The sequence below is a fragment of the Paroedura picta genome, chromosome 1 (genome assembly GCF_049243985.1).
Source record: "Paroedura picta isolate Pp20150507F chromosome 1, Ppicta_v3.0, whole genome shotgun sequence".
Taxonomy (NCBI): Eukaryota; Metazoa; Chordata; class Lepidosauria; order Squamata; family Gekkonidae; genus Paroedura; species Paroedura picta.
The window spans coordinates 77,828,064-77,849,694 of record NC_135369.1 but is presented as its reverse complement, the minus strand read 5'-3'; the positions used below and the strand labels follow the sequence as shown (position 1 = coordinate 77,849,694).

General features: G+C 42.6%; 2 protein-coding genes across 4 annotated transcripts in view; one reads left to right on the top strand and one right to left on the bottom strand.

Annotated features, from left to right (window-relative positions):
- PRKD3 (protein kinase D3) overlaps positions 1 to 6,451 on the top strand; it is a 63,521-nt gene extending 57,070 nt beyond the window's left edge. The window contains exon 19 of the mRNA XM_077344137.1: positions 818 to 6,451. Within this exon, the coding sequence (XP_077200252.1) occupies positions 818 to 991 (174 nt within the window). The 3' untranslated portion in view covers positions 992 to 6,451. The remainder of the gene's footprint in view (positions 1 to 817) is intronic.
- NDUFAF7 (NADH:ubiquinone oxidoreductase complex assembly factor 7) lies at positions 3,840 to 21,631 on the bottom strand. Of its 3 annotated transcripts, none has more exons than XM_077344147.1 (10): positions 21,419 to 21,631; positions 19,528 to 19,691; positions 18,759 to 18,839; positions 17,802 to 17,912; positions 16,834 to 17,041; positions 15,152 to 15,210; positions 13,974 to 14,087; positions 10,252 to 10,395; positions 9,681 to 9,854; positions 3,840 to 8,886 (listed from the first exon to the last, which is right to left on the bottom strand). In XM_077344147.1, exons 1-10 carry the CDS (start codon positions 21,489 to 21,491, stop codon positions 8,671 to 8,673), a joined length of 1,344 nt encoding a protein of 447 aa, XP_077200262.1. In that variant the 5' UTR covers positions 21,492 to 21,631; the 3' UTR covers positions 3,840 to 8,670. The 3 variants fall into 3 exon arrangements, with proteins under 3 accessions (XP_077200262.1, XP_077200277.1, XP_077200270.1); XM_077344162.1 differs by having other exon boundaries at positions 21,408 to 21,556; XM_077344155.1 differs by lacking the exon at positions 21,419 to 21,631 and adding an exon at positions 21,130 to 21,389.

Below are 21,631 nucleotides of genomic sequence, written 5' to 3'. Positions count from 1 at the left end.
GGGAGGGTGGGAGCTTTTGAGAGTCAAGCTACCTTCATCAGACTTATGATAAACAGAACTTTGATGCTTAAAAGCTTTCCCCTGAAAATCCTGTTGGCCTCTAAGGAGCTATGTGACTGGTATCTTGCTGTTTTAAAGATAGATCTCTTATGCACACTATATGCTAGCAGTGGCTTTTGTACCATGCATCCAACTCTTGGTGACAAGGTAGAGCCAGGTGTGATCAGCAAATACATGTTTCCAGTCCACATTTGCTGAGAAAAATACGAGTTGGTGAGGGAAAGTCACTTCAGAAGGAAGACTGGCAAATTGAAGAGAAGGATGCCCACTCATCCTTCCCTGGAAAAAAACACCCTAGACTCTCCCTATCCCCCCCGTTTTAGAATTCAGCTTGAGTATAGAAGAATTATGCTAGCTGGGACACTAGCAAGACAGAATTAATTGTAGTTAGAGAAGGGTTAGGCAGATTTGGCACAAGTAGGTGCAGAGTGCTCAGTTCTGCTGTTAATGCTAGTGTTGAACCTTGCTGGTGTCTTCTGTTCTGGAAATGAATATATACCTTTAGAAGAGACTGTAGGAAGAAAACTCCTTGGCAATGTCTGACCCGCAAACTTTGCATTGGATTATATTGTGGCAGATTTGGATTCTGCAGAGGCAGTGAGTGGGTGGGCAAAGAACAGCTTTACTCGCCATAAGAACTTAGTGCTTTTAAGAAACTCGCTGTGTTTAGAGGCAATTCCCTTCTTTAATTAACATGCTCCCTTTCCCCCACTATTGCATTTATCATATCACAATCTAAACATTTTCTCCCCTTCAGGATTATCAGACTTGGCTTGATCTTCGAGAGTTTGAAACTCGCATTGGCGAGCGCTATATTACCCATGAGAGTGATGATGCTCGCTGGGAAGAACATGCTTATGAACACAACCTTGTATACCCCAAACATTTCATTATGGCTCCCAATCCAGATGATATGGAGGAAGACCCATAATTCTCTGGAGAAAAGCGCTTAAGTTAAATCTGTCCTGATCTTTTGCTGGAGCAAGCATTGCTTTTTGCTGTTCAGGTGATTCAGTCTACAAAGCAGTGGAGGATCCTGCTTCGATTTGTGGATGGACTAGATGACCTGGAAAGTCTTTCTCCATCTCTGGCGTCTGTGACTATGAATGTGATCTAGCACTGGGTTGAAAGCCATGAAGAATTTCATGTAACATTGCCTTACCCATACATCACAGTGATGTTACTGACGGATAAAGGGCACAGAGACTTGATGCAGTGTGCAAGTTTTCCAGTTTTGTAGTTTACACAGTAACAAAACAATTTGTAACGGTTTTCTAGTCTCTACCTGTTAAGCCATAGAATTCTATTTTTGGTATTTAGATGCATCTTTTAGGAAGCTATAAAATAAAAGAACCTGAACTATATACCATGATTAGATAACTATTAAAAAGCTTGATTTTAAGGCCCATAGAATAAGTAATATTTATTTAGCCGGTATGCCTTGGCAAAGCAATAAAAGGTGAAGAGGACAGATGATATTGAGATAGTTCAAGATATTATTCTTATTCTCTTTACCGTGATTGGAGCAGTCTCTTGCTTATGAAAATACAATGAAGGAAAAATACTTTACATTCCTAATGCATACTGACAAATTACTTAACCCTTTTGGTTGTATCAAGAGAATAATAATCCACAACAGATGGCAGGTCACTACTGTGTGGCAGGTATTAGTATGATTTGGAGGTATCAAGGATTTGGACCTCCATCTACCTAATGAGATGTTCCAAAGATTCTGTTTTATGTACTGTAGCAAGAGGGGACTTGCTGTTTTTTTATACCAGCTCCTACAGTTGGACAAAAATCACTGTTCAGTCACTGTTCCCTCCTCAGTGGGAGTTGCTGCCTCAGACACATTAAATTGAAGCTCCATTTGGGTGTGTAATTCTTCACACTTGTCTTTTAGCCTAGCATAAAGTATGGGTCTATGACCATTTGTAATTTAAGCCTTTCATTCAGAAAGTTCGTGGGAAGGTATAATGATTTTGGGCACCTTTATGAAAGAATACCTCTCAGTATTCATGTTCATTCTATGTCTGGGCAATTTATTACATCTGTTGTGATCTCAAAGATCCTTTCAAAGATGGTCTTGGTTTTTGAAACCATACAATTGGGAATGCTGTTTTGTTTTTAGCTAATCCAATTAACTTAGAGGTCATGGTACAGTATCTGGCCTCATGGAGCCAGAGGCAGTCTTTTAAATATTGCTTTCTATTTTGTTAAAGTGGCATTTTGTTTTCTCGTTTGCTGTTTAAACTTTAGGCTTATGGAATGAAGCCCCACAGCGATTTCTCACACAATCTTTTTTTTTTTTTTTTGAGAAACAACTTGCCTTTGATACAACTATCTTTCTTCTAGAAGATCCACAGACAGGGAAAGCAGCTGGACTGAAATCCTTCCAGTTAGGCAGTTTGTGAGTAAACATCTCACCTAGCACCATGCTGCTCTTGTGTATAAACATGTAAAAAGGATAGGAATGAAGTGGACATAAAACCACAGCTTCAGAAATCTCTCTTAGCCCAGTAAAAAACGGTCTATTTCATCAGTGCTAAATCAGGTATTTTATGAATTTTGTAGTCCCAGTTTCTACTTAGCTGTGATGATAAAGCCTGTCTTTCCATGAAAATGACAATAATTTCAAAGAAGCTGTTTTCTCTGTGCATGTGCCAGAGAACATAAAGATGCAGCTGGAGCTTTTTGTAAAACTCACTATGACTTGCTTATCCAGAACAGTCAAGCTGCTTTTGGACTTGTAGCAAACGGCAAGAAAAGCTTCAATTATGTGGCCAACTTACGCCTATTCATGTACCGTATTTGCCGGCGTATAAGATGACCCCCCAACATTTCCACTCAAAATATAGAGTTTGTTACATTACATTACAGTACCTGTCATTGTCACCATTGTACAGCCGCAGCGCAACCGCAGCGCCTCCGGCCCACCCCTGCATCTCCCTCTGACCGGCACTAGTGCATGTGTGAGCTCTGCGTAGACAAGGGGCGGGCCAGAGCACCGCTGCTTCCCGCAGAGCAGAACGGGCCGGTCATGCCGAAAAGGCTGTCCCCCTGTCTCACTGCTGATGCTCACCGCAGCCACGCTGATGACCCGCCGCGGCCATGCTGGATACCACACAATACTTGATGGAATGTAGAATGAGATGGGCGGGCATCAGGAGGCCACTGTGGGCAGCTCTGTCTATCCCAACTGAAGTGCACCCGGCGTATAAGATGATCCCCCACTTGGAGGCATGTTTTTCAGGGGGGAAAGTAGTCTTATACGCCAACAAATACTGTATATGGATTTTCTGTCTCATGATCTTTAATACTAGTAAGCATATTGCATTTAAAATCTGGTCACTATGGAATTTTTCTATTCCATTCAAAAGAATACTTTACCCACTTTTCCATCTCTTTATTTTTACTTGCTCTTGTAGCCATAAATGCTGTGTAGGATCCTAGCAGTAGATGTGCTGGGGATACTCTGTAGGATCTCCGTACAGAGATGCCTTTTGTTACCATTCTCCAAAAGACAAGAGGCCACACGAAGGGCAAAATGAATTTAAGTAATCTAGAGGACTGACATGGGCCTGACTTCAGAGAGATTTTGTAGTTATTTAATTTGAAACACATTTCATCCTTTGTTTATGGCATAGGAATTTGCCAAAATAATATTTCCTGAGTTTTAGTGGTAGCACTGCGCTGATGTTCAGATTTCAGTTACAGGGGTGATTTATGAACTCATTTCAAATACATGGGATTTTACTAGGATAAAGATTGCAGTACCATTTGGAATTGCATAATCACAGTTTTATCATCAAAACCATCTGAGGTAGACTATTTGAATATACTTTACATTCAAATATAGTATTTCATGCATGCTTGTGCATCACTTGATGACTTGTAGATGAACCTGGAAACTCACTACAGAGAAAAAAGTTTGGTCTGTGTTGACTGATCATTTTGGTTTTCACATATTGGGTCGGGCACCTTTTCCATCAGAAGACTGCATGTGTAAATGCCTCCCAAGTCCTATAATCCAGTGGTTACTAACCTTTTTATCACTGGGGACCGGTCAACATTTGACAATTTTACTGAGGCCCGGGGGGGGGGGTAGTCTTTTGCCAAGGGACGTCACCACCGCCGCCTGAGCCCCTGCTCCGCTTGCTTTCCCGCTTGCACCCCTGACTTCCAGCCGCCCACTGGGGGGTATTGCTAGCAGCAGCTGCGCAGTCCCATGCCGAGGGGGAGCCCCAGCCATGGCAGCTGCTGGAGAGCACCAGAGGTGAGCTGATGGCAGAGTGGCAGGGCAGCCCCCGAGGCAGCAGCCGGGGAGGAGGATGAGGAGCTGTGGCCCAGTACCGACTGATCCACGGACTGGTACCGGTCTCCGGACCGGGGGTTGGGGACCACTGCTATAATCCTTAAGATCAATGTAATGAAGTGCTTTCTGCTTCAGCCATGAGACATGTTATGGTCAGGGTTGTGTGGCCTGAGAGATGATTCCATATTATACCACTGTTAAAATAATTCATTGTCACTTGTGTTCCCTGCACTAGGTTCAGTTATATAGGTTATATTTATACGGCCCATAAGAAACATTGCTCTGGTTCCAGGTGCACTTGCTTAGAAAGTGAGCTCTGTGTCTGCAATCCTTAGTGATTCTAGTTTAGTTGACTGTAGAAATGCCATACCAAGTATGTTTTGGATATATGACTTGGGGTCAGTTTGCATATTACTTCTGTAGCATGATAAAACCATTGTCCTTGTGGTCCTCTCCCACCCATTATAAGTAAAAGTGCCAGTCAAGTGAATAGGGTAATCCATATGATTGGTGGTTTTAAATATTACAGCTGTACCATGGAAACCGACTATTGAGGAACAAATTTATCACAGCAAGTTTGCCACAGTGATAATTTGTAAATTGGGTCTAACTGCTCTGGGCAAACCTCCATATGGATTGCAACAGTTAGCCTTTTATAGTGATTTGACTGTTATCTTCTGTGAGAGCCAACATGGTATAGTGGTTAAGAGTGCTGGACTCCAGTCTGGAGAACCAGCTTTGATTCCCTACTCCTCCAAATAAAGCCTGCTTGGTGACCTGGTACTATTTACAGTTCTCCCAGAACTCTTTCAGCCCCACCTACCTCACAAGGTGTCTGTTGTAGGGAGGGGAAGGCAATATGTTTATGTTGCTTTGAAACTCTTCAAGGTAGAGAAAAGCAGGGCTACTCTTCTTGTGTGGCTGGATTGTAAGTATTAAGTGTGTCCCATCTTGAATTTGAAGTTTATTTCAAGAAACTCTACCAGGAAAAAATTGCTTCTAGAATATTGTAGCTACTTGGAAAAGCACAAGTCAATTCAAGATGAAAGAAGCTTTCCTCTAACCTACTGATTTCAAACTGGTGGAATAATAATTTGCCAGTGCTTATCTCAATAGCCCATTCAATAGCTGGTAGATACCAGTACCCTTAAGAGACACATTCAAATTTTAAAATTTGTTACTATTTAATTTTAAAAATGCACATTTTTACTTTTATCTACCACTCGAAAGTTATCACAGTATGTTTTCTCAGTGAAAAGAAATCTTTTCTGTAAGGATGGGGGATGATAAATAAGGCTTAAGAGTCAATGTCATGGGTTGCGTAAAATGATTGGAAGCTGCAGTCTAAAGCTACTTCTAATCAGGCTGAAAGTCTGTTTTTGAGTATATATTGACTGGATGGGTCTGAGCATTGTTAAGCCTGCACTTTAGTATTGGATTTCCAGAGAGAGATTTGCTGCACTAGAAATGAAAGTGGTGTTTCATTGTTTTCTGTTAATGTTATTCTAAAAAAAACATCTGTAGCAACAGAATGCAAATCAAATTGTTTCTAATTATACTTAAGATCACTTTGTCACCATATTCAAAGAACAGTAAGCCAAGAGGGTACAGTAAAAGATATGCTACAAAAATGAATTTCAGACTTCTGAAAAGCAATGCTGCGGACCAATAGAGTAGGACTACAGACCTTGCTGTGGGAATAAGTGAAATAACTGGAATGTTTTTCTCTAACAGCTGTGTTACACACATCTTAAAAACCATAAATAAGGCTGCGTAGTTTGCACTCTCTCCTATGAATGCCTGAAATATTATTAAATCAAAGCTTTTAGGTCACTGACAAAAGTTGTCATTAATCAGTTGCTCCAGGTAAATTTGTACCCAGTGTTGCATTATCATAAATCTTTGTTTTTTGAGTTAAGTTGCATTCATGGAAGAAACAGTGCTGTATTGATGCTAGAAGATATTCATGTAAACTTGTAGCCTCAAAAAACACTGTCAAGTACTTTTTATATTTTTATATGTCCCATTGTTTGTAAATATCCTCTAAGCTCAAAAATAAATTTTATTTCCCTATCATTTGTGTTTCCCTAGTTATATATTCTCCTTCACTCTTTGACCTTTGTTGTGATTTGTATATTGGAATCCTTTGTGCAAGCATAACTACAGAAATGTAAAATCTGTATGGCTGTAAATACTTGTTGTATGCTACCCTGTAAAGCACCACAAACACTAATGTAACTACATAAAATCAGCTGATAGTACTAGAAACTTGCAGGTTAGGGCAAAGCAGTCTATCAAAGCTACAAATACCAAAACTCCCCCTTCAAAGACACACTCATGGCAGCTTTAGGCTAGCGTGGTGTAGGAGAGCCAGCATGATGCAGTAATTACAAGTGGCAGGCTCTAATCTGGAGAACCAGTTTGGTTTCCCCACTCCTCCACATATGGCTAACTAGGTGACCCAGGGCTAGACAGTGCTCTTAGAGCTCTTTCAGCCCCACCTACATGTTGTAGGCAGAGGAAAGGAATGGCGATTGTAAGCTGCTTTGGGGCTTCTTTGGGTAGTGAAAAAGGAGTATAAAAAAGAGCTCTTATATTTGGCTTGCTGTTCTAGTCTGTATCTCTCTTAATTGCCCACTCAGTCCTCTTAAGCACCACCATCTCCTGGGACTTCTTCCTGTCTTTTGTGCCTCAACTTCATTAGGTGCCTCCTAGTTCTAGCATTTGGAGAGAGGGAGAAAAAGTCTATTCACTCTCTGCCCCATGTGGAATATTATAAACCTCCATCATGCCCCCCAGTTATCCTTTTTTTCTAAACTGAGAGGTCCCAGTCTATTTAGAAAGTCTTTACACTGCTCCGCGAAAGCGTCTTTACACCATTCCGTGGGAGCGGTATAAATAAAAGGCTAAGGGTTGTGTGGGAGGTCTCGGTCCGGGATGGGGGAGCAACGATTGGCCCCTTGAACCCCGCACAGCGCCAGTCGATTGAGCCTTCCGCACAGCACCAGCTGATTGAGCCTTCCGCTTGTCAGCCCGCCTCCTGACCCGCCCACCCCCCAACCTGGCCTGCCTTCGCCTGCCAGCCGCCATTCATGGCTGGCCACCAACAAGCCAGGTATGCAGCCGCTCGCTCTACCCTGCCATGCGGCCCTTTGGGGGGGCACCTCGCCCACTGGACCCTTTGCCCCCACCTTCTCCCCTGCGCATTGTGCCCAGCCGCCCCCCCATTGCCTCTGCCGCTGCTTTCCCGTGCTGCGTTCTCCACCGCACCATCTACCCACAGGAGCCTGGCTGCCGCGTTGGGGTCGCTCTGGCCCGGCTCCTGTGCCCACCATGCAGCTAGCTAATCGGCCGGGAGGGGGGGCAGGGCTGCGAAAGGCTTCAGGGCAGCCAGAGGAGCCTCGCTGCCGCGTCAGATACACAGCGGCCCGGCTCCTGTGCTCAGCCTGAAACCAGCAAATCACCCGTGAGGGGGGTGCGGCTGGGAGAGCTTCCAAGCCGGCCAAAGTTCCCAGCTCTCGCCACAGCTTCCCACAAGTGCCTGATGCGCTCTGGCGGCGGCCAGACTACCAGCCCCAGCATGCATTTCATCCCCATGCAATGCATGCCGGGAACAGGGAGGGGGAGGGGGGACGAGCAGGAGGGAGTGGAGGGGAGGCAGCGCCCAGCCATGTTGTGCGCAGCCCGGGAGCCCGGGGCTGCGCACCATGTCGAACTCTTCTGCTTTTGCGAAGCCACCTGTTGCGTGTTTCCCTGCGCAGTCCCTGCCACAGCTCTTCCTCCTCCTCCTCCATGCATGCCTCCTTCTCTATCAGCAGCAGCCCAACAGGTGAGCCCGGGCACACGGCCGTGAGGGGGACGGGGGGAGAGGCTGCTAGCGCCCAGTGTATTTAGCCTACAGTGGGCTTAATTTCTAGTAATATAATAATACAGTAATTTGCAAATTTTTGCCAAACAAACTCAGTTATATATTAAAGATCTTTAAAAGTACAAGATTAGGTAAATTAGTTAAAATGTATTTTTCTATCTCGGAATATATATTGCTCTGTCGCCTTCCCAAATGTATTGCTTTAACATTGCTGGAACTGTAATGCAACCTGTCCTACAAGTTAACATGAATTTTGGGTATTTAGAATTAGGACTCCTTTATTGGCGCAAAATGTGAGTATGTATAGCAACACCATTTATGCCCATTCTTGTATAATACATCTGAAATAATACAATCGTTTCCATAATATTTAGCTGAATGGTAAAGTGTGAATCTTTGTCATATAAAAACTGTTCCGAATTAGAGCTCATTTCGACAAGAGCTCACCAAAGCCAGCAACAGGCACAGAAAGTGATGCTGAATGATGTGGCTTTCTTAGCTTGTCAGAAACTACAAGTCTGCAGTGAGGTAGAAGAGCAAAAAAGTGGAAACGTCCTCCCATTTTATCCAGCTCCATGAGCATTTCATAACTCTGAAGTAGCTGCCGGTGAGTAACTGCATCTTTTACATTCTGTAATAGCACCTAAAAGGAAAAATGGGATTAATGCTCTTCTATATAATGGTTTTGTCTGTCTCAACTGACAATCTGTCACCTTCCAATTATTTTCCAATCTCAGAATTTTCATTCTGAGGTTTTGGTTTAAACCTTTAGGGCTATATGCGACCTGGCTCCCACTTATCTGAGGGACTGCTTATCTCCTTATGCCCCCCGCAGGGCTCTTTGCCCTGCAGTTATGAATCTGTTGGTCGTCCCTGGCCTTCTTGGTCCTGGCCCCAACCTGGTGGAATGAGCTCCCAGAAGAGCTGAGAGCGCAGCTATCAGTGTTCCGATGGTCCTGTAAGACGGAGCTCTTCCACCAGCCGTTTGGTTGAGGCCAGGCTAGAAAGATCATGTCCCTCCCTCTATAGACCCCTAGGCCAGACGCTGCCAGTGAATATGTGGCAGGGTTGAAGAGATGCCACGGGGGACACTGCAGACTGTTGTGGTTGCTTTTTCACAACCAATATTGGTTTATGTACTGGGGTTTTATGTGGTTTTAATGTTTTATGTAAACCGCCGGCTGGGTCGAGTGTGGCGGTCAATAAATACAATAATAATTCTTCCCTTCTTCCCTTTTTGTAAATCTGATAAAGTGTTTCAAAAGTACATTACATCAGCAGTTAGGTACATCTACTGAATATAGGCAACCAATTCTATCATAAAGATATCGGAGTTTCACTGAAGGTGAGCTACAGATATATACTAAAAGCATAATTATAACAATTCAAAGTACTGAAACTAGCTTTTATGCCTCCATGGCAAACGGTAGCTTCTACCTGCAGCCGTATGTCGATTCCCATGTTTTTCAAGAAGTCCTGTTGCTTTATGGGACCCAAAGTAGCTACTCTTTCCTGTGCCATTCTTTGCAAGAAACTGAAATCAACATCTGCAGTGAGGTCTGCTGTTCCTGGAGCTGTCAACACATCATGCAGCTTATGGCCACTGAATCCCTGAAAAGAAAATCAGAAGTGGCAGAAGAAAGCTTTGCACAGTTCAGCTAGTTAGTGTGGTTTCTTGGGTTTTAGTCTTAAGACAGTATATATGAAAGGGTGTTTGTATTTTTAAAATGTAAATTTGCCAAAAGTTAGAGTCCTGCTTATATCCTGCCTTAGATCATTTGGAGATAACCTTCCATCCCCACCATTCACTTTTAAAAAGTGGTGCCACATTTTTCTGCAGCTGAATAAAATGCCAATGTAGCACACTGTATCTATCTGCTTCCATTTTTCACTCAGTAGCTGCTTCCTTCAACATCTATTCCGTACAGTAAAGAAATAATCAGCTGTTACCTTTTACTGTTTTAAATACACGTGTGTCCTGCAGAACAGTATGAATAAATTAACCTACCCTGAAAGTATCAGTCTTTGTTCCGTTATGACCGTAGTCTACAATCAGTGCAGCTCCCCCATTCTTTTCTATATTTTGGGCCAGTTTCTGGATAACAATGCCAGCATCAGGACATATTTCCACGTGGTCCCTGGATTCCTTCTCCTAATTTAGAACACAGAAGTTAGTTAATACAGATGCTTCAAACTGTAGGGGATGGAAAATGTACAGAGTGATTGAGGAACAATTTTGATGTTGAGAATTGTTCACCTTAGGGTGTTGAGGACTTAACTGTGTAAGCCTATTCAGAGTTGCCCTAGTTGAAGGCAATCGAACTAAATAAACTTAGACTGGAATAACTCAGCACAGGATTGCATGGTAAATCATACAGCAATTGTAGTCTGCAGGATTTATTTGGGGAAGCCCTGACTACAAATAGTGAAATTAATGCTTTGAAATCTTGAGGAAAGGCATGTGCATGTTCACCCTCTCCTTACAATTAAAACACTGCTGTACAATAAAACATCCATGTGAAAAGCCCTGCTATGAGATGGGAATTGAACTGGTATGTGATGTTTGTTTTATTTTAGGCATGGAGAGGGTTTTTCACTTGAAGAGAGGAGGACACTATGAAATGTAGGTTTATTTATAATTTGAGTTATAGCCTACCACTCCCATTGCTGGCTCATGGCTGGTAACAAAATTTCAATCCCCACAATAAACCTCCATAAAAACCATAAAACTTTTACAACAGTGTTTGTCTCTTGTGGCCATTTCCCAGGGAATTGCTGATTGCCACTGTGGGATGGTGGGTGAATTCCCTCCAGGCCAGGCTGAATTCTGGAGATTTTTGGTGGGGGGAGGGATCATTTGAGCATGAAATTGGGGTCACTGTGGGTAGGCAAGTAGTTGTGAGTTCCTGCATTGTGCATGGGGTTGGACTAGATTACCCTGGATGTCCCCTTCCAACTCTTTGATTCTATGATTCTAACACATAAAGGCAGCAGAACAAAATACCCTCCCCCAACCCTAGTCAGAGGACTAATAGGAAGCAGCAGATGACCTCATTGACTCAGGGAGGGGGCCCAGATTGTAACTGTCCTGGCCTGGCCTCAACCAAAAACCTGGCAGAAGAGCTCCATCTTACAGACACTGTGGAACGATGAAAGCTCTGTCAGGGTCCTCAGCTCTCCTGGGAGCTCATTCCACAAGGTTGGGGCAAACCTCGCTTGGGTCAGGGATCTCTAATAAATTTGTACCTGCAGAGCAAAGAGTCCTGTGGGGGGCATAAGGAGGCAGCTGGTCCTGCGGATATGTGGAGCCCTGACTGTGGATGGCCTTAAAGGTTAATACCAAAATCTTGAACTTAATCCAGGCTGCAATCAGCAACCAGCCACCTCAGCACATGCTGGATATGGGTCCTCCAAGGTCTTCCTGCAAGGACCCTAGCTGCTGCATTCTGTGCCAGCTGCAATTTCCAATTCAGGGAAGACTGTAGGCCCACGTAGATAGAGTTTCAGAAATCCAATCTGGAGGTGGATCACTATAGCCATATGGTCCAAAGACAGATAGGGTGCTAGTAGACATGCTTGGCACAGATGGTAAAATGTTGTACAGGTTACTCCTGTGACCTGGTCCTCCATAGACAAGGAGGCATCCAGGACCACCCCAAGTTCCTCGCCAAGGGAAAGATCATAAGTTGCACCCCAGCTAAGGTGGGCAGGCATGCTTCCAGATCTACCCCCTTCCCACCTAGCCACAGGACCTCTGTCTTGGAGCGGTTGAGTTTCAGGCAACTCTGCTCCAACCATCCAGCCACTGCTTCCAAAAACCTTGCAAAAGTATTTGGAGGGGAGTCTGAGCTGCCGTCCATCAGGAGATAAGAGTTTGGATGTTGTATTTCTTATGTTGCCTTGAGTCAGGGAGTGGGTTGCTCTTTCCAGGCTCCTATGGGGGGAGGGATGCCTGCCACCTTTCAAGGATGGGGCTTCTAGAGAGCTCTGCAACTTACTTTCTCTTTGAGATTCCAGGCTGCTTTTTCTTTCTGTTTCTCTTATCTTTTACCTCTGTGATATTAATTACCCTCCCTTTCCCTATTGGGCAAGCCTCACCCTGCCTTGATGCAGGAACATAACCAAGCTTCACCTGGGTTTGGTCTCACTAATTCCCTGGGTAACATAAAATAATGCCTTATTGAAGAAATACAAGGTATAAAAACAAGGCATACAATTAAGTGGCCGTGAAAAGCACAGAAATAGCAACTGACTAGCTTTCTTTACTAGCGCCCTAACACTAACAGTTGGTTCTTCATAGGATCCCTAATGGGGGTTTCAAGACTGGGAGTAAAAGGATGCCGACTGCTGGATTTTAAGTGATTTATATATAGTTATATGTATGTATTTTTCTGTGTTATTGGTTTTAAACTGTTATGTTTTATGCCAATAAAAGGTTACTGACTGACTGACTGACTGACAACTGTTATGCATCACCCTGAGATGGCTGTGCTGAGAGGGGCGGTTCTATACATCTAATCATTGCCAGAAAGAACGGGACAGGCCTCTCCAATGCTTCAGGCGTTGGAGACTGGCCAACAGTGGATGCATCTGCAGTGGCACGGGCAGCTGGCAGACCCGAGGTTTCGGGTCACTATGCAGCCGGACCCCAACTGTGCTGGAAATTCTAACCAGAGCTCTTCTGGATCGAAATAGCCATGAGGAGATTGCAGCATGTAGCCTGCTTCATGCAGACTCAGAGGCTTCCAGGCAGTGAGGGTGAGATCCCTCCCAGATACACAGGGGCAATGGGATAAGGACTGCCAAAATGATAAAGAGACACACACAAACAATAAAAGCAATTAGATAGGACAACCACTTGGGTATATATGTACACATTCTTTGGGCATTACAAAATGGACCCTGCTGCCTCAGCTGATACAACTTTTAGGCAGCAGGTCCTGAAACAGGTAATGGGACTTTAAAGAGCATAGTTAGTTAGTGCTTCTTCCTCCCAGTCGGATACACTGTTTGTTATGATCTCAAATTGTCTCTTCGAAAACAGAACATTATACTTATCATGAAAGTTCCTTTTACTTGAAGTAGAGGAGGACATTCTTGATTCATGCTGCTTGGGGGGAGGTATCTTTTGTATAAAATGTTTATGAATTGTTCATTGGAAAGGTGAGAGGCAGATGTCAGGTCAACCCTGATGTTGACTGTTTTGGAGGTGTTCATTTTCAGTATTCCTTCCAAAAACGTTTTATGGCTTTATCTTCTGTTCTTTGTGTATGATCCATCTTCAGTGGGCACTACATTTGTCAGTTGAATAATGTTTTTTTTCTGAGTAAAAAATTCTCATCCCTGAGAATTGCAAAAGTATCCAAATTAAAAGTGGAGGGCACTCCCTCCATACTGGAGATGGTAAACAGCAAACGACTTCCTGTCCCTAGGAATCATGGGAAGGAATGCCCAGTATCCTCAGCTTTAAGTAAAAGGAGTTTTGATGGTAAGTCCAATATTTTGATGTGTCTTAATAAATATTTTATTATAAGAGCATATACTGATAAACAAGTTTCTAGAATTTTTTTTAACCAAAGAGACTGCACGGTGTGCTGCTGGACTGCAAACTATGTTTGCAACAAGTTTTTAAGTACTTTTTGAGAAACTTCGAACATCTAGCAGCAACATCAGCATATTTTCATAGGATTGGGTTGACCTGAATATACAGTTTTATAATCATAAACTTACATGTATGAAGGCTTCTGAAGCAGCAGTAGCAGATGGTGCAAGGACGAAATGCAGCCTGTCGAGAGCTTCTGGATCAATATCAACCAACACCTCACGCCACCCCTTTTCTGTTTTCTATTATTAATTTAAAATAAAATTACAGTATTTGCTGGCGTATAAGACTGCTTTTCCCCCCTGAAAAACATGCCTCAAAGTGGGGGGGGGGGTTGTCTTATATGCCGGGTGAACTTCAGTTGGGGTTGACATAATTGCCCATAGTGGCCCATAGTACTGTATTTTGAGTGGAAATGTTGAGGGGTCATCTTATACGCCCAGCCGGCGTTATACGCCGGCAAATACGGTAATCTAACGCAACTGGATGCGTTCAAATAAATCTGTAAGTTTGGGCTTCCATCCAATTTCCATGGATGGAAGGATTTCTACTCATACAGTGTGCCAGCCCCCCTCAGCTGCAGCCCACAATATTCCCTGAAATGCTGTTCTTTGCTTCCAGATCTACCCCCTTCCCACCTAGCCAAAATAAATACCTTAGTCATGCATTCTTATGCGTATCATATATTTTTTCAGTTAATTGTTTCAACAGCAAGTTTGTGAAACAGTCTTTGTTTTACATATGATAACATTGCTGTGTGTACTTATTAGGCATCTTTTCAGTGTTTTAGAATCAATGAGAATTTAGTTACTTTCCTAATTAGAACATAAAAATTCACCTTCAGCGTTAAAAAATGCAGCCCATATTTAAAGCAAATAGGTATAACCAAGAGCCCCATTTTCTTTACATTTCCCCAAAATTATTCAAGTTACCTGAAATGAAACTGTACAAACAAAACCAGAAGATATAAAATGTAACTTTTGTCAGATCAGATAAGCAAACTGTGTTCTAGGTGATTGTATCAAATGACAACTAGTAATGACACACTCAATCCATAAAGAATAGCAGATCTCAGGTTCTAAAATCAGGGTACTAAGTACTGTATCAAAATGGTATCATTAAAAAAAATTCTGCTACCGATATTGTATCTTATCAATTGTAATTTTGCTTAGGTTAAGTAACTTACATAAATGTATCAGTAAAAAAATCAGCCACATACTATCCAATCTTCTTCACTTATTGGTATTTAGTTCTCTTATAATGCATGCTCCTCAAACAAAGTTACATAGCTGGCTTCTGATCATACCTGAAACTTGTGTATAGGCAGAGCATCAAGAAATTCATGTGCTAAATAAAAACTGTTCCCTAGGGGGAAAACAGCTTCAGTCAGGTTTCAACATAAATATTTTGCACTATAATCAGATCTTCAGTATGTGATTTTGACAATGCAAATTACTATGAAATCTACACATGGTACCTCTACCAATGGGAAAAAAGTAAGATAATTAACAAGCACATTTTAAAAACAAGCAACTGCTGAAATTTAAATATTGCTTTGAAATCTTGCAGAACAACCTACAACCACAAGTAATCACAAAAGCCAATTGGCTCTTTTATTACCCACGATACTTTGCACAATGATTTCACGTATAACTAGTAATCAAGCCCGCTGTAGCTGAAATACAGCGGGCGCTAGCAGGGCAGTGTGCGGCCCCCGAGCCGGCAGGCCGCCGGCAAGTGAGCCAGGGCGAGCCGCGCTGTGCTGGGCAATTACCGGCGTGCCGGCGGCCTGACGCGTTGGAGGCGCTTTGCGCCTCCCGACGCGTCAGGCCGTCGGCAAGGGAGCAACTGTGAGCCGCACTGTGCACGGCTTGCAATTGCTGCCTTGCCGGCGGGCGGCCAATCAGAGGGCCTAATCGGCAGGCGCAAAGCGCCTGCCAGTTGGGCCCTCCGATTGTCAGTCCAAGGAAGGGGCCAATCGGCACCCTTCCTCAACCCGGACAGAGCCTGCCCTAACTCCTCCCCACCAGCCCTTACCGCATTATTTAGTCCGTATCGGCGCGGGCGGTGTTAAGATACTTTCTATTCCTAATTTAAGCTTATCTAGGATTTAGATGATTCATCTGTGACATATGTACATTATGTTAGCATTTTGCCCTAGCAAAAAGAAAAGCTAATTTAAGCAGATATAGTGGAAGATGTCCCCTTTCTGTTTTTCTTCCTATCACCTGCCTTAGACAATAATTTTGACATTGCTTTGGAATCTTAGATTACATGAATAGGAGATTCTCATGCAACAAGCTCTTCCTCACCCCAGCCTACCAACCCTTTTCTGAGAGTCAAGTGATTCTTATGGAGAATGTGCCAACTAGCACTGTTGTTTATATATCTTATGCATCTTTCAATTTGTAGCCCACCCCTCACGCCATGCCAGCTTGGGGCAGCTTCAACATTACAAAATAATAAAATCAACAGGATGATAAAATTACGTTTATCTATAATTTAAATTGTGTAATATATTAAACTGTGGGCTACAGTGAGGAAGGGGAATCCTGCAAAGATTGTCCAAATTATTGTTTGCTGTGTACAAAAAGCAAAATAACCTTTTTCTGATTCTTCCTGCTTATTGTATATCCTCCCATTTTTCTCCAGCACTAATAGGGCTTATCTGTGAGTAGAAAGCTCCTGCTGTACAGATAACTGAAATACGAGTCTATATAAATGAATTATTTTGGAAATGCTACACATTTGGGGTTTTGCCACTACAATTCCGAAACAGAAAATGAGAAACAAATCAAAGATTGCATTTAGCACAAAGATGATAGTTTCATACTCTGCAGCCTTATTCAAACAGAATAACGCAGAAACAAATTCAACATATACCACTGTTGAAACTGTTCTTAATTCTAAAAGAATATAAACAACATGAGAAAGGAACCAATGATGGTTGGATAATTAATTAATAACATGAAACCAGTAAAACCTTACCTTCTGGTACATCACTTAAATCCTGGTACCAGAAAATTGGAAGTCCAGTCTTAGTAACACCTTGCATGTATGCAGGGGAACGATCCATCAATTCTATCTTTTCTTCTGCCAGTATTAATGCTTGAATCTCACTTAACTTGGGGCTGACTTCCACCAGGTGAACAGAAATATCACATTTATTAAGTACAGAGTCCAGTTGATTAAAGACCTGTAAATAAAGAAGAACAATTCTTAGAGGCAAAGAATGCATTGTAATTTTACAGAATGCCTTTTTGTTTTGCTTAGAAATAAGCTTCTAACAACAGCTTTTCAAAGGTGCCCAGTGGCTCATTCCAAATATATATGATAATGGACATATCAGCTGCTTTAGTGCTATGACCAAAACCATGACATTTCATCAGAGCAGCAGGAATACTCATCAGCAAATAAGCATAAAATGGAAGATATTTGGGAACCTATGAAATGTTGAATATCTGAGATTTTTAGAAACACTAAAGGGTAAAGGTACCCCCTGTGCAAGCACCGAGTCATGTCTGACCCTTGGGGTGATGCTCTCTAGCGTTTTCTTGGCAGACTCAATACAGGGTGGTTTGCCATTCCCTTCCCCAGTCATTACCGTTTTACCCCCCAGCAAGCTGGGTACTCATTTTACCGACCTTGGAAGGATGGAAGGCTGGGTCGACCTTGAGCCGGCTACTGGGATCGAACTCACAGCTTCATGGGTCAGAGCTTCAGACAGCATGTCAGCTGCTTTACCATCCTGCGCTACAAGAGGCTCTTTAGAAACACTACTTACATCTAAAAGTCCACAAGAGGACAGTTGTGCTACATCTCACTGATTTTTGCTAGTGGCACATGCAGAATCCTGGGAATCTAAGCTTCATGTTTTTTAAAACACAAAACAAATCACAATTCGAATCTTGGGGATATGGGCAATACTTGATGTCTTGCAGCCTGCCTGTACTTACCCGCAAAATATCATTAGTAAGACTGCCTCTACCTGGGCCCAACTCCACCAGCTGAAATTTTTGGGGTTTGCCAGATGCCATCCATTCACTAACAAACCAAACACCTATTAACTGCAAACAGAAAGAGATGTAAATTATTACTAGAAAGCAGCTGCAAAAGAAAAGAAGTATATACACTAAATGGAAAATTAAACACACAATCAAGATGAATGGCTATAGTTCACTGTTTTGGTGCCAGCTGTGTCGGTAACGAGACATTTTTTTTTTGGTTTTTCACTTTAATTCATTGACTTCCACTCAAAAATTATCTATAGAGACTTGCTATCCTCATTGTGCTCTATGTCAGATACTTAGCTGAGAGTAGTTTTGACCTGCTTGCCCTGTAGTAATATATTAATTAGAAATATAAATATAAATTCTTATATTGTTCTTTTGTAAATAAAATGTGAAAGTCGTTTTAATCCTTCAAAAACATAACTATGAATTTGCTGTATACTTATAATGAATGGTGCATAAACTTTGCATTAAGTTGCATGATAAGGCTTAAACAATAATGCCATAAAATCATGGTTTAAAGCAGTGGTCCACAACCTTTTACTGGCTGCGGACCGGCGGCAGCAGGGAGGGCGATTGCCCGGCCGCACGTGCAATGCTCATGCGCGGCTGTGCATGCATGCGCATTTTCGGCCGCACATGGCGCATGTGCACATGCGCGGCCCTGCTTCCCTCTCCCCCCCTCCCACAGTAAGAAGCTTACCGGGCCGCAAGAAGCTTCCTGTAAGAAGCTTCCCGGGGAGAGGGAGCTGCGGCCCGGTGCCAGGGGACCACCGGTTTAAAGAATGCCATAAAATACTACCGAATTTATCAGAACATACATGACCTAACATACATAGCAGATTTATAATCATGTACTTTAAGAAATAATTGTACTTTAAGAAATAATTGTACTTAAATTACCTCCCCAAAAATCTGACTGATTTCCGGTGATGTAACAAAATCTCCTTTTTCTCCAAGCATGTCACGGTACATATAATATCCCTATGGGAAAAGAGAGGATTTATCAGCATATGTCAAGCTTGTGATATGTAATTCTTTCTATTCCATTGAATTTACTATCTATTCACCTGCTGGGCCTCTGCAATAAGGTAGATTTAAAGGCCTATCTCGAATGCAAAGCTAATATTTACAATACATCCCCACTCAAATACTATTTTGAATTTACAAATGCTGATTTTATTTATTTATTTATATTTATAATTGGATTTATATACCACCGTTCGCCAAAAGGTCTCACGGCGGTTCAACAAGTTTTAAATGCGGTAACTTAATCACTGGTAGGAAGTTGCATGATGAGAGGACCCAAGAGGTGGAATGGTTCTTCAAATGCAATAGAACAAAAAGGCCAACTTTAGTATTAAATATTTGATGCATGCTGTGTAATGTGTAGTTTGCTCCAAAGAGAACACACAGAATTTCATTTAAAAATGCTGTCAAAAAAGCACATTACAATGGTTTTTATTCTATGGTGCTACTCCAGAACAGCTTTTCTGTTTGCAAAGGAAGGGAGGATGATTTTTGTAGGTTCTCTACCTCCTGTTGCCACTGCCTCAAAAGCATGGTTGCAGGGGAGGGGATTGAAGTGAGAGGGCAGAGAAGTTACTTTCCCCTAGTGTAATTCCGCAAGCCAGTATGTATAATTCAAGTATAATGGTATCACTATTTTTACCTTCACTGGATTGGTTAGGACTTCTCGCATGTATTCAGCAACAGTAATTGGGCCAGTTGACTTAATTTTCATCATAAGGTGTTTCAGCATTGGTGTCACTGGGCTGTTCTTCTCTACTTTATTTTCTGAGCTAAAGCACTGGTATTTCGATGTAGCTGAACCACCTGTGTAAAAACATTATATTCGTTATACTTTTAAGCTAGTGGATCATCTGGGTAAGGACATATATCACAGTAGACAACATGGAAGCACCCAAATCATGTTGTTCTCTAAGGCAGGGGTAGTCAACCTGTGGTCCTCCAGATGTTCATGGACTACAATTCCCATGAGCCCCTGCCATCAATGCTGGCAGGGGCTCATGGGAATTGTAGTCCATGAACATCTGGAAGACCACAGGTTGACTACCCATGCTCTAAGGTGCTATTGCACTCAAATCTATCTGGTCTACTTCAGACCAACACAACTACCCTCTGACATCTAAAAATAGTGATTCCAAGTTTCTCATGCATATTGTTAACTTTTGGCTGTCAATCACTACATCCCATCTTTGAACTGTATCCTAACTTTTGTGAAGTTGGACATTCTTGCCTTTGTCAGTTTTCTGCACCTGGGCCTCAAAACCTATCTATCAATATGGGTTAGAATGGCGTCTAATCTATACCACACAATATAGATATTGCGGTATAGATATTACTTTCCCATTTCCAAGGCTGTTGAGTTCTGGGTCTCCAAACTCCTTTTTGGCATGTTTAACTGAGAATCTATGCCAGCTCTGTCTCTGGCAAGCAGACACATCTTCCAGGATATTTTTGGTCAAATCCAGCAACTGTTCCCCTGTAGTCCTGGTCATATCTGATAGGTGGGTAATCTTAGAGGATTTTTATTTTGCCACAAAAGAACAGTGGTTGCTGTCAGAAAAGTAACTCACACAAAAAACTATAGATTCAGGTGAGTAGCCATTTGGTCTAAAGCAGGGGTAGTCAAACTGCGGCCCTCCAGATGTCCATGGACTACAATTCCCATGAGTGTTCACTGGCAGGGGCTCATGGGAATTGTAGTCCATGGACATCTGGAGGGCCAGTTTGATTATTCCCACCCCTTGTTCTAAAGCAATAGATCAAAGTTGAAGTCTATGGCACCTTTAAGACTGACAGTTTTATTCAAGGTATAAGCTTTTGGATACATACACACTTCTTCAGACACATTGAAATGGAAGTTAGCAGTCCATACATATAGGTGAGCAGCAAAGTAACATATAATCATAATAAATAACAAATGCAAGGACCACACTGGAATAACAAGCTATATGGTCACCGTTTGGTTGGGTTTAATTATGAGGGAAAACAGTGAAGGAAATAAATATATCAAAATCAGCTATATATGGGCAGATTGGCATCCTGAGAGTAGTTAACTGAGACCTTATTGTTATACTCCAACCCTTTCTTCTCAAGCATGGAGGTAACTTTACAATATTCTTTTCTTGAAGTGGGTTGATTGGCTGTGCAGTGTTTCTCTATCACTAGACCAAATGAATCCATTCCAAACTACATTACACTCTACTATTCTGTACATTACAATCACTATTTTAATATACTATTCCACCTGTTACACTCAGGAACACACTTCCCCCTCGTGGGATTCCAATGTATGCCGGCTTTCCCGAGGCTATAGCTGGGCAGCAGCATCGCTTCCCACAGGAGGTGTGCGGGCGAAGCCCATTCACTGTAAACTAACAGATTCTTGATGGTGCAGAGAATGACAATCCTATTTATGCACCGCACGTGGCACGCTAACCGACCAGTGAACCCAGCTTCTCCCCGCCCGTCCTTTCCCCCTCGAAACCGGAAGGCAGCAGACACAGCAGGGCGAGCCCTTCCAACCTCGCTGTTACCATGGTGACGGAGGAAGCGGTTGTTCCGCGTGCCAAGTCGCAGAAAAGATCGCCCTAAGAGCGCGAGCGGCATTCCTTCTTCCGGCTTTCTTCAGGTACCGGCAGTTCCTGGCAGCTGAATAGATCGGGACTTCTGTCAACAACACCACCACGTGATTCTGTGTGCTAGCCGCTTGCTCTAAACTAGTGACGTCCCTCGGTAGAAAGGCACGA